Source organism: Monodon monoceros, unplaced genomic scaffold (genome assembly GCF_005190385.1).
Source record: "Monodon monoceros isolate NGI ecotype Baffin Bay Population unplaced genomic scaffold, NGI_Narwhal_1 Super_Scaffold_4, whole genome shotgun sequence".
NCBI lineage: Eukaryota > Metazoa > Chordata > Mammalia > Artiodactyla > Monodontidae > Monodon > Monodon monoceros.
The window spans coordinates 54,713,943-54,731,151 of NW_021703781.1; the positions used below are offsets into that span (position 1 = coordinate 54,713,943).

The 17,209-nt window shown below is 44.8% G+C and overlaps 2 protein-coding genes across 3 annotated transcripts in view; both read right to left on the reverse strand.

Annotated features, from left to right (window-relative positions):
* SEC31B (SEC31 homolog B, COPII coat complex component) overlaps positions 1 to 4,718 on the reverse strand; it is a 28,179-nt gene extending 23,461 nt beyond the window's left edge. The window contains 2 exon segments of the mRNA XM_029244815.1: positions 4,112 to 4,251; positions 4,576 to 4,718. Of these exon segments, the coding sequence (XP_029100648.1) occupies positions 4,112 to 4,251; positions 4,576 to 4,638 (203 nt within the window). The 5' untranslated portion in view covers positions 4,639 to 4,718.
* A 5,917-nt stretch (positions 4,719 to 10,635) lies between these two features.
* NDUFB8 (NADH:ubiquinone oxidoreductase subunit B8) lies at positions 10,636 to 15,848 on the reverse strand. 2 transcript variants are annotated; one of them, XM_029201116.1, is made up of 5 exons: positions 15,630 to 15,828; positions 15,307 to 15,433; positions 13,721 to 13,820; positions 13,113 to 13,268; positions 10,636 to 10,833 (listed from the first exon to the last, which is right to left on the reverse strand). In XM_029201116.1, the coding sequence occupies exons 1-5, from the start codon at positions 15,811 to 15,813 to the stop codon at positions 10,741 to 10,743; spliced, it is 660 nt and encodes a 219-aa protein (XP_029056949.1). In that variant the 5' UTR covers positions 15,814 to 15,828; the 3' UTR covers positions 10,636 to 10,740. The 2 variants fall into 2 exon arrangements, with proteins under 2 accessions (XP_029056949.1, XP_029056950.1); XM_029201117.1 differs by having other exon boundaries at positions 10,647 to 10,833; positions 15,698 to 15,848.
* Between the last annotated feature and the right edge of the window lie 1,361 nt (positions 15,849 to 17,209).

Sequence of the window (17,209 nt, forward strand, 5' to 3'; positions counted from 1 at the left end):
TGTGTGTGTGTGTGTGTGTGTGTGTGTGTGTGTGTGTGTGTGTGTGTAAACAAAGAGAAAGCACACAAGCATTGAGATGTGACAAAACATTAACAACTGATGAGTCTAAATGAAGGTATGATTGCTCACTGTGCTATTGTGCAACTTCTGTGTTCGAATATTTTAAAAATAAAAAGTTATAAAACAAAAAAGATGGCCTTTGGCCTGCAAATAGGAACTAAGAGATTTAAGTAGAAGGTATAGGGAGACGAGTTTGTATAGGAAGGTGGGAACTTTGAAAACATGAGGATACACGTGGAATTCTCTGCTAAAGAGCTTCTCAGGATAATGATGGAGACCACATGGCATCACAGAATGAGGGGTGGCACCTAAAGAAAATACAGGTTCCGGATTCCCACCCAGACCCAGAAGCAGAATTTCCAGAGACAGGCCCTCAGAATCTACGTTTCTAATAAGAGCCCCCCAGGTGATTCTAATAAGCTGCCAAGGTTAGGAACCTCTGTACTAGATACATCAGACTGCACACCAGCATAGAACAATGGGAAGAAGTTGAATGCATAAAGATAGAACCAGCCCCAACAATCAACTCATGGCTATGCTCCTGGCAAAAAGAGAAAAACAAGGCTGGAGAGAATAAACTGAGACCTGTGAGATCAGAACGTCGCACCAGCTAAGCTCATCTGAGGCCAAGCTTCAGCTACCCTATGATTAGGAATACGTGCTGTATAAATTCTTGCTCCCATGATTTCTGTACTTCTTTGTTTTGGATTTTGATTTTATTTGCTTAGTGAAGTTCCTTATGAAAAATCCCAACCTCATGTTAGTGGATTAAAGTGAAAATGAGTTTGTCCACATCCTGGCCAAAATAACTGAGGAAATCCAAGTTTCCTTAAAAGTCAGAGAGATGAGGGCAGTGCTCCAAGCTGGAGAATAAAGACACTGGGGTGGAGCGATGGCTGTCTGAGAGGAGAACTACTTTTCTGAATGCCTAGTATGCACAAGGCTACTATGTGCCAATTATGTTACTCAAATTTACAGTAGAGAAAACAGGGTCAGAGAAGTTAAATAATGTGTCTGATAGGACAGTAGATGGCAAAGCTGGGATTTGAACCAAAGTCTGTCCAACAACAAAGCCCATGCTCTCTCCTCTGTGATCTTAATGTCTCTAGAGAGAAGGCAAGTCTTAGAAACAAGAAAATTAGGAGTAGTACCAAAACGATCTTTTACTGCTTAGTGTTGTCCCTTACAAAGGCACCTAAAGAGGGGTCACAGTGCTCCCCAAGTAGCTAGAACTGAGATAAAGGTATTGGAAGATAGATCACCTACTTCCTCCATGTTACTAGAGGATGGGTCAGACATAGGTTACAGTGGCCACTCAGAGATCTAGAACCTCAGTGTAGACAGAGGTAGAGTGCAGCAAATCACCCACTGACCCCTGAACTCACTCAGCCACAGTAGCTATGTCCTCAACTCAAAAGTCAATACATAAACAATGTATTATTCTCCCAGATAGTTTTCTTCTTGAGTGAGATTCACCTAACAAACCAAACATCACTTGCTTCAGTGCACATGCTAATCCATATTGATTCTGATTGCATCCAGCGGCATTAATTCACACACTCTCTTCACTCTATTTATAGCTTAAGGCTGTCCCTTATCTACACCCATACCAGTGTTTCAGAACATTTCTCTTTCAGTCAGGTATTTCTAAATAGATAATATTTCTCTGATACATCACGGGTTGAGTATAAGGGGATCTTCAGGATTCAAATGTGGTTGAGGCATGCGTCTGGTAAAAAGGGCAGGCAATGGAAGGGGGAAGACTTTGAAGAGTATGTTTAGTTAATAATAAAGAGATACAGAGAGGCATTTGTTTAAAAAAAAAAGGAAAAAAGGAAGGAGACTAAACTAGAAAAAGGGAAGGAGAGATTGAAGATAAAACTTAAATTTGGAGTTCAGCAGATTCTTAGAAGTCATCTTGTACAACCTCTTCTTTACATATAAGTGAGGAAACCTAAGATCACTGATGGAATTCAATTTGCCCAAAGTCACATAGTTTTAGCCAAGGTAGCAACCCAACACAACTGTGCTTTCCATTAAACCAAGCAGAAGATGATACAGAAAAGAGGAAAGCATAAAGCAAAGGATGGGTTGCCCTTCGTCTACCCTGATCATCTTGGTCAACTGTCTGTGATGCTGACTTTTGAGTAAGTGACCTAACCCAGGCTGGAACGGAAAGAAGTGGGTGTCTTAAACCCTGGAGGGTCTAAGATGATTTCTTCAGAAAGGCCCCAACCGAACTGTGTCAAAAGTAATCCCTTAGGTCTTTGAGAATAAGACTCAATCTTTAGACACAATTATAGAGGTGGAAAAAGGAAGCTAACTGTACTATATTTGTTTTGGTTATAGTCCCCAAATTCCTGCAGGGTAGAGCAGGGTGTGAGGTGATGCTTCATGATTCCTGAATACAGTACCAACATTTCAAAAAGTGTCCCTTCAACCTAGTTGGCTGCCAAACAAACAGATTGTTACCCCTGAAAAGCTCTTAAGGCACTAAGACTAACTGAAGACTAACTATAACTAACTGAACTGGTGGACGTGAATGCTCCGTTTGGTAATCCAGAAGGTTCTAATATCACTCATTTATTCCACAGATATTTTTTAACCACCTTATGACAGGCACTGTTCTAGATGCTAAAGATACAGCAGTGAATAAAACAGACAAAAATCTCTGCCTACATGGATCTCAGGATTCAGTTTCAAGGTCTCTTAAGCAATTACATTGCCTCTTTCTTAGGAACTCCTAGCCCTAAGGAGCCACTACTATGCTGAAGCTGCTGCTTGGCTGGTCAAAGAAAAGAGTCCTTGCGCTCACTGCCCCTTTTCTTATCTTCAGGAGTATAAACATTATTAAATTAGCTCACTCCTTTCAGCAGCCCTTTCTGAAATGCTTGCTTAGAGGCTAAGAATATCTCATCATTACTGGTAAACCCGCCAAGGCCTGCTCTTCAAAAGGTAAAGGTACTGGAAATACAAAGACATGTTAAAAACTGCAAAATAAGGGATACTGTAACAAAGTGATATAGGAGCTCAAGAAAAGGAGAACGAAAACTAACTTTCATTATTAGGTTAAACCATGAAAAGAAAGAAGAGGGTACTTCTGTCTAAATATCTTAATCTAATCACTCAGATGGACCAAAAAATGCACAAGAAGATGGAGAGTTGCATTCTAGACCAGCAATCTCTAAAGTGGATGGGCAAGATAATCCTCTGGGCTGTAAGAAAAAGATTTATATTTTTAATATTAAATAGTAGTACAGTAATACATGTATATTATTTATACTAAATATACACTTGAGTACAGTGAATATTCACATTTTTCCTGATTGTACAAAAATTTAGAGATCATTGATTCAGACTGTAAGCCTCATCTTTACACAACCTGTAAAAGAACAGTTGAATAATAGAAAGAAGGTAGGTTTTGGAGTAAGACAGGCCTAGACTTAAATCCTAGCTTCTCAGAGTTTTGGTTCTCTCCTATGTAAAATGGGAATAATGGTATTTTTTGGTTAGGCTCGTTTTGAGGAATGAATAAGATATTATACAGAGCCCCTAGCATAGTGCCTGGAATGTATACATGTGCTTGGTGAATGCTAGTACCCAACCCTGTAAGCCTGCCAGAGCCATGAAATCCATGAGTGCCCAATCGGTGCCTGACAGTAATGAGGAGAGGATCATTCTTTCACCTCCCACTGGCAGACAAGGAAATATTGTGTAAGGCTGTTATCTTCACAAGAGCCAAGGGAGGAAGGAGCCAATTCCTCTGTGTTCAGAGACAGATCAGGTACTTGTGGGTCCAGGCTTCTGTGAGGCGTCTCTATCACATGATTCTGCATGACGCTGCTGCTGCTGACCACAAAGGTTGGAGTGGGTGTTTTCAAAATCCTCTTGCAAAATAAACCCAGAGTTAACTTCTCTCCTACTAAAAGACCATTCTCCCCTCACTTGTCTCCTCATGAGCCCTGAGAAGCACATACTACTCCCGGGATTCCCCACCAGGATCTACATCAGGATCTGCCCTGCATACCCATCAAAAGTTCAGACATAGTACCTGCTGGAGGGAGAAAGGACTCCCTTGCATTTCAAGTCCAGAGAGGGGTCCCTGAAATCAACCTCAAAGATTTCCAATATGCCATCTGTACTAAAGGAGGCATCTAGCTGCTGGGCAGATGTTCCTAGGCACAAGAAAAGTCAGGAAGAGGCAGCATATGAGCAACAATATATGCATGGATTTGGGGTATAAATGGTTAAGCAGTAGAGAAGAGGAGGAACAGGAGAGGGCTGGATATACCCTTTTTCAAATGGTAGCTCCAAAGAAAACAAGAAAGCATGAGGTGCTTAGCCTTAAGCCAGAGTCCAAGGTTGCCCCCAGATACCAGAAACTCCTAATATCCCTTTGCATATACTGCTAGCCAACCCCAGATGTCCATGACTCTAAAACTTTCTCTGAAGCACAATAAAGAGCCCTGGATACTATGTTTCCCTTCAACCTATGTACTCAGTGGATCCTTATCCACAGTAGTGGCTAGCTGGGCTCCACACTTGGACAGCGGGCCGCTCAAGTTCCTTCAGCTTCATGGTCTGTCCTGTAGGTGGCAGAAAAGTGACCCTTTTCCTCAGCCTACTGAAAATAGAAACCAGCAAGCTTAAGGGCCAGATCAAGGGGAACACCTGCGGACATGAGAGCTTGTTTCTCTCTCACCACCAAAGAATGGGGCATTTTGGGGCAACACAGGGTAACAAATACATGACTGTCTGCAGATCTGTAATGACAGTTCATTTTCCCAGTTACTGAAATCTAATGCTTTAAACCCTAAAAGATATTCAAATACACTAGTTGCCACAGGCCCGAGGGTGATGATAACCATCAAACCAAATAATCTCTCAGTGACCCTATCCAATCCCTTGGTTTTAAACATCATCCATATGTCGATGACTCCCAAATTTATATCGGCAATACAAACCTCTCCTCTGAGCTACAAGTTTCTTATATACAACTGCTAATCAAATATTTCTACTTGAATATAGTAAAGATACCTAAAAGTTAGTCTGTTTAAAACGGAATTCTCTATTTCCCCATCTCGTCCACCCATCTGTTCTTCCTTCAGTTTTCTTCATTTCAGTAAATGGTACCACCACCCAGACAACTGCTTAACCCCCAAACCTGAAAATCACAGTAGATCCCTCCTTCGCCCTTATTCCCTTCTAATCCATCATTAAGTCTTCCAAATTTTGCCTCCAAAATATACCTTAATCTGTCTATTTCTCTCCATCTTCACCACTGCTCTATCTGAAGATACTATCATCTATCACCTAGATTACTGGTCTTCTCCCTGCTACTCATCCCTGTCACCCAATTCATTCTCTGCATAGCAGCAGGAGTAAGCTTTTTAATCAAAAATTGGATTTTGGCATTCCACACTTAAAATTTTTCAGTGGCTTCTATCACACTCAGAATAAAATGCGAACCCCTTTGATCCCTGCTCAAAGGCTCTAGCCTACCACTTCAACTTCATCTCTTCCTACTCTCCCCCTTACTTATTGTGCTACAGCTGCATTAGCCTTTTTTCATTTCCTGGCGTTTCCCCACTTTAGAGCTTTGTAAATTCTGTTTGCTATACTTTGATGGCTTTTTGTTTCGTTCTCTGCATGACTGGTTCCTTATCACATCTTTCAGGGCTCAGCTTCTTACCTCAATGAGGTCATCCACCCAATCAAAAACAGACTCCTTTTTTTCTTCTTAGCAATCTATAATTATATATTTACTTACATCTACATTGTCCACTAATAAGTAAACTCCATGAGAGCTAGCACTGTGTCTGCTTTGTTCTCCATGTTATAACTAGCATCAGAACAATGTCTGGCACATAGTAAGTGCTCGATAATACTTTATGAATGAATGCAGACATCTATTTTAACTCGGTAGTTTCCAAACCAATTCTAACACATACTCAAGGTGTCATCCCAACAGGCTAAAGCGGCAGGGAAGTTAAAAAAAAAAAAAAAAGTTAACACTGAACTTGATGGAGTAAACTTGGGACCCACTGTGACCTGCTTGAGCAAGCCACAGCCAGGTTAGTCTTGACTTACCAAAACAAAAGTTTTATTACTTAATAATATCAAATGTACTCTCCAGCTTGAAGAAAGTTTAAGGCTGCCAACTCAGCCGAGATTTCCCGGGGACCTCTAAACACTTGAGGAATATTCGGACAAGATTGTACATCATACTACACGGTCACCAGTGCCACCTGCTGTTCAATACCATTTTCACGTTTCTGGAGAAAGGTCTCTTAAGCGGGAGCTGCAATTAGCCGTGTGCACTTGACATGCATATCTCATTTAATTCTCACAATGGTTCTGGGCGGTCAGTACTGATACTATCCGCATTTTACAGAGAAGAAAACTGGCTAGACCAAGCTGTGCACACCAACAGCCTCCAGAGCCCAGTGCTTTTAACCATTACACCAGTCTAAACTCCATGAAGTGTTTAAACCCCAGCCTACAAATTGGGAAGATGGGCTTTTAATCCACTTTGTTCAAAGACATCTGTTCACAAAAAAGGTCCCCGCTGCGGTCAGAATGCCGGGGGCGTTAAAAGTGGGAGAGCTATGACCACTCAACCAAGAGCTGGACACGCTCGTGCAGTGAAAGAGGACGCCAGCTACCCTTGGCTGTCCAGTCCCTCCGGAGGATGGTCGGTCTCCCCCGCGGCGCGCCGGCGTCAGGACTGACAGGCCTTCCCGCCCAGGCCAGACGCAGAGACCCGTTGCCGACACTGGGCCCAGGCCAGGTCAGGGTCCAGGGCTCATGGGGGAGGCGCCAGGGCAGCGCTGGAGAGAGACCGTCTTCGGGCTGAGGCACCCAGGCGCGGCAGGAAGAACGAGCCGAGTGCGGCCGAGAGCAGGGCAGGCGTCGTAGGGTCCCCTGAGAGGCACACCGGCAGGAGCCCCGGGAGCGGGGCGGGCCGCAGCGCCAGCGGAGGGCGAGCGCGCCCCGGCACCCTCCCGAGAGAAGGGCGGCGCTCGGGGTCCCCGGCACGGCCTCCCCTCTCAGCGGCCCCGTACAGGCGGGGAAAACCAACCTGCGCAGAGAGCCCAGGCCAGGGGTCTGGCGCGGCGTAGCAGGAGCCGGAGCCGGAACCGGAGCCGGAGCCGGAGCCGGCCTTCTCTCAGGGCTTCGGAGCTCAGCGGGGCGCCGTGGATGGCGGCTGAGGAGGGCCAAAAGTATTCCTGGCCCGCAGGCCCCACCTCCCACACGCGCCGCCAGGCGCAGGGCCCAGCACCCCGCTGACCCACGGAGAACGTTCCCTGATAGGATTAGAGCTTTTAATCAGGCCTCCCTCACCTGTCCTGTGATTGCGCAGTGGGTCAGATCCCGCGACCAGTAAGTTCTGGTCTATTCAATTTGAGTCAGGCTCCGCGGGCAGCCTCTGAAAAGGGAAAATAACTCATTATTTGCTTATTGAAGCGGAGAAGACCCGGACCTAGCTCCAGGTGCTCTCAGTGGAATCCACTTAGTTGAAAAGGTAAAAAGCAATCTAGGCCATAAAGAGCGGTGAGTGACTTTCTGCAGCCCAGCAACAACTGGTGCCCCCAACCGCTGGTTGAACTAATTAAAAGCTATAGATGGGCGGGGGGCAAGGTACCAGGGGCTTCCTGGAAGGTTTCAGGGACGAGACAGGTGTCATACGTTGGGGCTTCAAGAAGATAGGTGGACTCCCAGCGAGGAAGAAGGGGCCCAACCGGCTAATAGCGCCCTGGTGTTTCCCATACCATGAATGAAAGGGACTACAGCTGGGGGAGTGGGCTGGATTCAGATTGTGGAATACCAATTCAACTCTGCAGGTAATTGGGAGTTACTGAAAATTATGGGCAGATATGCAATAAGATTACATCAGACTAGCAATATGGATCACCATGCACAGAGAACAGAGCTGGAGGCAGGGAATCAAATTAGACTAAGAGAACAATCCAGGTACCAGGTGATGAAAGCCTGGATTAACATAGTGGCAATGATTGTAAAAGAAAGCTGGACAGGCTCTTGTGACTGATAAAAAGTTGGAGGGGGGGGTGATCATATATATTTTTCATATTGATTGAGGGAATTATGGCATTTCCAAATAAAATGTTCTGTAGGCAGCTGAAGATCTTAGACCTAAGTTATTTGATTTAAAATTTTAATTTAATGCATGAATTCTACCACCATATTCCAGCCTGATATACCCCCAAAGATGGTGAGCTGGTTATCTTATGACTTATGACGTGGCCCCAAGTCACTGTGACACAGCTCTAGATTTCCTTTTCACGTGGACATGGGAGTTTTGAACTCAGGACAGAAAAGAATTTAGGGCATTGGTGGTGCCTGCCCACTCTACGTACTAAGTATTTCTTGAACTTCTTAGCACAACAGTGGATGAGAAACAGGGTTGAAAACTGAACTTCAGGCAACACCTCGAAGTAGGGAATGAGGCCGAGGTGTCACTGGAGTGCTCTGAAAGAAATCTGAACCAAAGGCATAAGGTCACAGTTTCAAGTAGGACATGATTAAAACAAACAAACAAAAAAAGTAAAGTAAAAAAGTGCACCCTTCTCTCAACTCAGACACTTTGAAATTCTTTTCACCTCGTTTTACAAATGCCAGTCTTCTCTTCTAGGTAACTTTTTGAAGGCAATTATTTTCTTGTTCAACTTTATATCTCCAGGACCTATCAGTGTCTGATATATATTAGGCAGACAGACGTTTGTTAAATAATTATCAAATGCTCTAAAGGACAGAGAATGAAAACATATAAAAAGCAGTGGAGGGGCTTCCCTGGTGGCGCAGTGGTTGGGAGTCCGCCTGCCGATGCAGGGGACGCGGGTTCGTGCCCCAGTCCGGGGGGATCCCACGTGCCGCAGAGCGGCTGGGCCCGTGAGCCATGGCCGTCTGGCCTGCGCATCCGGAGCCTGTGCTCCGCGACGGGAGAGGCCGCAGCAGGGAGAGGAACATGTACCAAAAAAAAAAAAATCAGTGGAGACCTTCTAAGAGAGGCATTTCAGTAGAAGTACCCACTCCCTGATATCATAAAGGTCTTTCACTGCCTGAATACCACTAAAGGACCCCTTATCTAGCATGAATGGACTTGCTTCTACAGATCACGTTGAATGTATGCTTTTTTATGAGACAGGTTTTCAGGCAATATCATTGTAATTTAAGAAAATGTCCCTAAAGGGAAGAAAAGAACATAAATTGGTTCTCTTTTAAACAGGTGCATTGAAATAGACCCTCAGGGCCTCCCTGGTGGCCCAGTGGTTAAGAATCAGCCTGCCAATGCAAGGGACACGGGTTTCAGCCCTGGTCCAGGAAGATCTCACATGCTGCAGAGCAACTAAGCCTGTGTGCCATAACTACTGAGCCTGCGCTCTAGAGCCCGCAAGCCACAACTACTGAGCCCACGTGCCACAACTACCGAAGCCTGCGTGCCTAGAGCCCGTGCTCAGCAACAGAAGCCACCACAATGAGAAGCCCACACACCGCAACAAAGAGTAGCCCCCACTCACCAGAACTAGAGAAAGCCCACGCACAGCAACAAAGACCCAACACAGCCAAAAATTAATTAATTAATTTAAAAAAAACACTTCATTTAAAAAAAAAGGAAACAGACCCTCAGGAACATGGTTTTTCTCTTTCTAAGGCTGTTATAGGAGCTTGGATGAATCATTAAGGTAGTGAAAGCCATGTATAGGTTCAGTAATAAGTCAATGACTATCCTCTAATTAATAAACATAAGTAATGTCAATTTATCAATTTATAAGAGTCTAGGATTCAGAAGTTGCTTTGGAATAAATACATATTCTTTCTTTTTTTAATTGAAGTATAGTTGATTTACAATGTTTTTTTTTAATAAATACATACTTTTTAAAAAATTAATTATTTTTGGCTGCGCTGGGTCTTCATTGCTGCATGCGGGCTTTCTCTAGTTGCGGCGAGCGGGGGCTACTCTTCGTTGTGGTGTGCAGGCTTCTCATCACGGTGGCTTCTCTTGTTGCAGAGCACGGACTCTAGGTGCATGGGCTTCCATAGTTGTGACACACGGTCTCAGTAGTTGTGGCTCACGGGCTCTAGAGTGCAGGCTCAGTAGTTGTGGCGCACAGGCTTAGTTGCTCTGTGGTATGTGGGATCTTCCCAGACAAGGGCTCAAACCCGTGTCCTGTGCGTGCATTGGCAGGTGGATTCTTAACCACTGCGCCACCAAGGAAGTCCCAAATACATATTCTTATAAGAGATATAAGATTAGAGGCAATCACAGCCCTAGGCCAGTCCCAAAACACCTATTTATCCTATAATATACTTGAAACATGTTAGAGTATTGTTTTTTAGCTAACCACTTACTATTAAAAAGGTTTTTTATGGGAAATAAATCTTGTTCCAACTTGTGAAGTCAGGAACATATCCTCCTTCTTCCACAACCCTGTAGATGGGGAAAGGAGCTACCCTTACCACCTGCTGTACAACTGGAACCCTCAACTACTTTTCCCAGTGAAATTAGCAAATCAACATCTTCTTGTGCTTAAGCAATGGCTATTCCTGGGGAAATGAGGCACAGATACCACAGTACTAAGTTTTATTAGCGATTTCATTAAGGTAAAATCTCTAGGATTGAGGGAGTCAGTTAGGGGGCACAAAGCCCACGAAGCCTCCTCAGATCTCATAGTGAACCACCGGCTCAGGTTCTTTGCTGGGATCGCCACCTCGTTCCAGGTACAGATTATTGTAAGGATACTGCTTTGGTCCCTAAGAAAAAAACACAGGTCAGCAAGAACAACATATATCTATGTAGCCAATACCTGGCTACACCCCACTCTGAGTGAAGAATCACACACAGTAAATGGGTACACGGTAGCCTTTGGTCAGACCCAGCTGGGCTAGAACAGCAGGGACACCACTCCTCTTCCCCGCTCAGCCCAAGGCAGAGAGAAAGCCTAGATTGTAAGAGAAGTGGTGCCTAAACTGTTTGTGTGTGTGTGAGTGAGAGTGAGAGAGAGAGGGAGGGAGGGAGAGGGAGAAAGGAGAAAGAGAGAGGGAGAAAGGGAGAGTGTGAGGGAGAGCTTTCTAAATGAGACGATGCATCCATCCATCCCACTCTCTCTCGGGGTCGAGACAGACTCAATCTCCTTTAAGTCACTCAGCCTCTAATGGTTCCACCACTAAAGTGGCCTAGCAAATGAGGCGTGCAGGAGCAACAGTGGGGGAAAGCACAGAGGAGACACGGCTCGGACGTGCTTTAGGGGCTGCTGGCTTTACCAACAAACAGCTGTCAGAGAACACAGCTCAAGGGGAGGAGAAAAGGGTGATGTGCTTACAGAACTGAAAAATGGAAGAGCCACACTGTGTTTCTTGCTCTCCTGAAGTGAAGTTAGCGCTCACACCAGCCCTATGTGCACTCTCCAGCCTGGGGCCCCTGGGGGCTTGGTAGGAAGGCTTGTGTCAGTGCACACAGACACAGACGCTACCGTTAGGACATTGATTATCTCAGCACAGGTAGCACTGTGCAGCCAACTGCAAACACGCCAGCCTCCTGCTTTCAGTTCCTTTCCTCACAATCTATCCTGTAGACTACTCCCAAATTAATCTTCCTAAAAACCTAGGCTTCATTATGGCATTCTTCTGTTCAGAAACCCAACATGGCTCCCTGCTGCCTAGAGGCAGACCAAGTCATCCCTGTACCCCTAACCCTTAGCACCTTCTGTACCTGGTGCATGATAGGGGCTTCACAAATATTTACTGAATTAGTGTATTACTATACCATCAAGTCCAGATCCCTTAGCCACGCAACCTAACTGATCAAACTCACTTCACCATATTTTTTTTTAACACAGCTTCGACAACTGATTTCCCAGGACATCAGAATTACCTGGGACCTTGTTAAATATTGATTCTAGAACCCCATTCTGGAATTACTGAATTAGGCTCTCCAAGCAGTAGAGCTCAGGAATCTGAATTTTTAGTAGCTCTCCAGGTAACCAATGCAGCTGGTTATCTAGGAACTATTTATAAGCCTATTCCACTCCAGCTAACTCACTGTCCTCTTCCTTTATTCTATTTTCTCTTGCCCCAAATGTTCTCTTCAACTTCTCCCCGCCATCTAAAATATATGTATTTTAGCATCTAGCATAATCCTTCTCCTTAACAACACCTGATACCCCCAGCATACACATTCACTACACACATATATACACAAAAACTGTGCCAAATTCCTACATGTATGTTCCAATGTTGCTCATGTCATGTATCTAAATTTTCTTCTTATCCAAATTAAATGTCCTTAAAGCTAGACAGTATATTTTATTTCTTTTTTTAAATTTATTTACGTATAGTTGGTTTACATTGTTTGTTAATTTCTGCTGTACAGCAAAGTGATTCAGTTATACATATATATACATTCTTTTTCATATTCTTTTCAATTATGGTTTATCACAGGATACTGAATATAGTTCCCTGTGCTGTACAGTAGGACCTTGTTGTTTATCCATTCTATTTATACTAGTTTGCATCTGCTAATCCCAAACTCCCAATCCATACCTCCCCTACCCCCCTTAGCAACCACAAGTCTGTTCTCTACAGACAGTATATTTTCTATGTCCTTTACATTCTCTAAAATCTAACTGTCCATGCTTGCAATAAACATTTAATTGCTTCCAGTACCCTACAGGAAGTGCCCTTCACACCAACAAAGGATAAGCTTTCAACTCGAGATTCCTTGACTCTACCTTAAAAGATCACTTGCTGAAATATTGTTAAGTACAGTTCCCAAAATGGCAACTCTAAAGACTAGCTGGCTTCTCCATTCTCATTCCTCACCTAGTCCTACAGTTTCTTCTCACTCAGACTGATCCAAGATGCAGGCAGGAGCAATGCTCTGGTACTTGTACCAGGCCAGTGGGTAAGACCCTCTATAGGCCTTACCAGGAAGTCAAGCTTGGTATTGGCTGGATCCCTACTCCAGAGACTTCATTCCCTCAGGAAACAAGGCTAAGTAAGTGTGGCTGACGGAGCACTTCTCAGATACTCACCACAGGCTGGTAGGTGGGGTAAGTCTCCCCCACCCAAAACATGAACAGCATGAAGGCCACGAAGCCGAAGAGGTGCTTACACATGAGATTCCAAGAAACAGGAGTGGGGGATGTGTCCACACGGTTCCTGATATACATATCTAGGTCCCAGTGCATCTGAGACAAAAAGGCAGATCACTGTCACATTCTGCTCTTCCTACAAAAGGCATGCAGTCCAGAGTGATTAGAGCCTCATAGAAGGCTTGAAAGGCATTCTACTGCAAAGGCATTCTACTGTCCTGGGCAATATTCTGAGAGCCACATCTGAGATACTGTGGCCCGCAGGACTGGAGGCTGGCTTATGTCTAGGTTCTGCTGACCAGAGACAGCTCAATCATAGAAGTTCACAACTCTTACAATACAGAGCTTTGACTCTTACAATACAGAGCTTTGATTACTCCCAGACATCCCATTCCACACACCACACAGGGAACATCAGATCTCAGATTGCTGGACCTCGCTTCCTTGGGCAGAAAAACTTTAGTGTTGCTTGGGCAGAAAAGTGCCATTAGAGCTACAGAAGACATAGGGAAAAGGAAGGAAGGTGAAATGGGATATGGTTCTCTCACCGGTTCACCCCAGTTCAATCGCAGCTCTGGGTGGTCCCAGTCATACCATGGATCCCTCTCCTGCTGTGAGCGGTCAGGGAGCTTTGGATAGTCACCATACCTGAGAGACAGCAAGAACTTCTGGACAGGGCTCTGAGCAGCCTCACTCAGACAATTCACAGTCTCCTCATCTCAGAGATGAAAAACCAAGTGACAGAGATAACTGCCTCCCCTAAGGACAGGGGAACTGACCTTCAAATCAAGATCTCAATTTTTTTCCCTGAGGTGTACATATTGAGAAATGCTGAGTTAAAGGGCCACTGGTAAATATCCCAAATTTGCCCCCCCAAAAGACTGTGCCAGTTTACATTCCTACAAACGGTATAAAAGAGATCCATTTTCCTGAATGCCTTCTAATACCAAATTTATCATTAATAAAATAAAATGTTATTTGATAAGTGAAAAAAATCTCAATTTTTACTCACTAAGCACAGAATAACCGAGGAAGTCCACAAATTTTCATTAAAAATTTATGTCAAACTCTGAAACATTTTAACATATGTAAGCTTTTCTTATCTTCTTTCAACAGAAAGAAGAAAAGTCATGCAATGTTATAATGTTAGTGCTGGAAGGGAATTTAACAATCAATCACTGTTTCCCCCATTAGACAGAAAAAGAAACTGAAGTTTAGAGTCTGAACCTAAGATTGCCCAGTTAATTGGAATAAAAACAAAAGGGTACAGATTAGAAAAGCACTTTTCATAGCAACTGTGTTTCTCAACCACAGAGTTGACATACAACTCCAAGTCTCAAACACCTCATGGGTCTTCATGATAAGCTGGATTTTTCCCCAACAAAACCAGGTTCAACTTATACAGACTGCTACCGAGGCTGCTCTTGTCCACAACACAATAAAAGACATAGGAAATGATGACAACTAGACATGTGTCACAGAAAGTGATTGGAAAACAACAAGACGAATAGGAGCTGCTGAAACCGCGGCTGAAAGAGTGATGCTAGGACAGAAAATGAGGGTGATGGTAATCAACTCAGACAATTAACCACAGGGATGTTATGGGGGTGCGGGGGCAAAACCATCAACTGGAGTTAAGGGAGTTGGCTATTTAATCTGCTTTAAAGTTACTACGACTTCCACAGTGCTGACAGCAAAATATTTCTTAAAAGAGAGATATACATGATATAGAGTACTCCATCTACAAAATACGGTTCTCATGACAGGAATCCAGCTCCAGCCTGGTCACGTGCCTGGATGACAGCACCTGAGCCCAGCAGATGCTCAATCTAAATGAAACCTTGCGCTCTGGATGGAGCCAAAGAAGGTTCCTGCTATTCAGGGGTCCTCAAGGGAGCTATTAAAACCTCAGCTTCTTCATTTGAGGAAACAGCCTGAGCCAAGGAGAAAATTGAAGTCCTCTCGGCTGCAGCTGCTCACCCATCCCCTCCCACCTCCCTCCACGGAGAAAAGCGCCCACACCGTTGACTCTGAGGGGTCACGAAAAGGTTCGGGGAAAAGGGTCAGAGTTGAGCTACCCAACCCAGCCGAACTTCTCCCATCACTACCCAGGTGCGAGCAGACCCTATCTCACCCCATGCCATCATCTGGGTACGGCTCGTAGTCTTCCACCCGCATATTATACTTCTTGGCTGCGGCAGCCCGTTCTTCTGGGGTCCTGGGATAGGGTCCCGGGAGCATGTCCTTGGTAATGTGGGAGGCTGGAGAGCAGATGAGGGCACGTCAGAAGCGACCCCATTCCTCCTTCCACTCTGAAGGCTTCAAGCTGCGGTGGCTGCAGACACCGGAGCCCGAGGCTTCGAGGGACGAACAGACCCTCCACCTGTTTTTCTGAATACACCAACTCCACCTCTGCCCTTGCCCGGACTCGCCCGCCGCGGTATCCACAATACCCACCCTCCGTCCGACATACCAAACCTCCGGCACCCCTCTCCCACACTGAGGCCTCGCCCGTTCTCGCGGACCTGTCCGTGCACCCATCGGCACCATGTTTCGGGATGCCCTTTGCAGCCATCGGACTCCCAAGACCCCCGCCCTGGCTGCCGCCATCTTCACCTTCTTCTCGTTTCACCCCGCACATGCGCAAAGACCTTGTCACGGCGGCCGAGCCGGGCCAAACGCGACAAGGGAGAAAAGTCTTAAAGGTTCAATAAGGGCGGGGCTTAAACGGTGCTAGGAAGCCAGAGGGAAGATGAGCGGTTGGATAGAGGCAGAGAGGGAAAGCGGGAAGGGGAGAAAAACAAGCAGGTCACTGCTTTGACATTTCAGATCGTTATGTCCCTTTTCTACCTCAAATGACTTAGACGCATCCAGGGATAACGGGCACTCAGAACCTGAGCATCTCAGGTGGACAGCTGACCCACCTATCCCAGGACCGGTACAAGTAAAAGGAGCCTGTCAATCTCTTTTCTGACTGCTTGCCTTTTTCCTCTCCTTCACTGGCAGTTCCTCCTTCCATCCCCAAACGTGATCATTCTTCAAATTCAGCCCTTGGTCTTGTTTGTTCTTGTTTTGTTTTCCAAATTAGTTAGCTCCTTCAGTTAGATGCACGGTGCAACACACAAATTGACCCCGAACTGGTTCTTTTTTTGTTGTTTTATTTTGGCCGCGCGGCTTGCGGGATCCCAGTTCCTCGACCAGGGATTGAATCCGCGCCCTTGGCGGTGAAAGCGCTGAGTCCCAAGCACTGGACCACCAGGGAATTCCCCCAAACTGGTTCTTCAGTTTCAGCCTCGTGTTTACATCCGAATGTCCCAGTCACCTCAACCCAACAAATGTAAAACCAATCCTATCATCTGAACCCACCTCAGATTTGCTAGAATTCTCTCAGATTTACTAGGAATTGGATAAATACATTTCAAGCCGAACCACAATTAGCGAACACTAGCCTAACAAAAGAATTGGGGGGGGGGTATTATTGTTCGCATATGAATATGTGTTCATTTTATTTACACAAGTATGATTTGAATAATTTACAGTACAAATATACACATATTTCCAGGAAGTTTTAGGGTGATCACTGTTTTGGAGTAGAATCCATTATTATAGACATTACCAAATATATATCAGAGCAATAAAAACTGATATATACTATTCAGTATATGAATTTGGGGAGAACTACTTTACAGCAACTTGCCCTCTTGTAAACGAACGTCGAATGGGTGTTCAGAATGGTTGGACAACATCTGCATTCAATCAATAGCAAACACTGATCTAATTCGGCCAAGATAGACAAAAATGCCTTTAAGTAGGTAAGATGGTGACACAGGCAGAAAAATCAAATGGTGCCAAGCAAAAGAAAACCGTCTTTGATTTCGAAAGAATTCAAGTTGCCATATATCTTTTGCCGAGGCTTTCGGAGCAATCTTTACCCAACGTCTATCTATCGGCCAGTTGCTTTTCCTTCTGACTTCCTTAGGTGGGTCAAGTTTGCGTCTCTCCCCATTCATCAGTGTAAAATTTAATGCCCCACTAAA

What these genes read in the sequence shown, in the direction of transcription:
- NDUFB8 (XM_029201116.1), bottom strand. Translation starts at nt 15,813, where the DNA reads ATGTGCGGGGTGAAACGAGAAGAAGGTGAAGATGGCGGCAGCCAGGGC. An exon ending in TTTGGTATGTCGGACGGAGG is followed by an intron (nt 15,434 to 15,629) that starts GTGGGTATTGTG and finishes TCTGCTCTCCAG; the next exon opens with CCTCCCACATTACCAAGGAC. An exon ending in TACCCAGATGATGGCATGGG is followed by an intron (nt 13,821 to 15,306) that starts GTGAGATAGGGT and finishes GCTGTCTCTCAG; the next exon opens with GTATGGTGACTATCCAAAGC.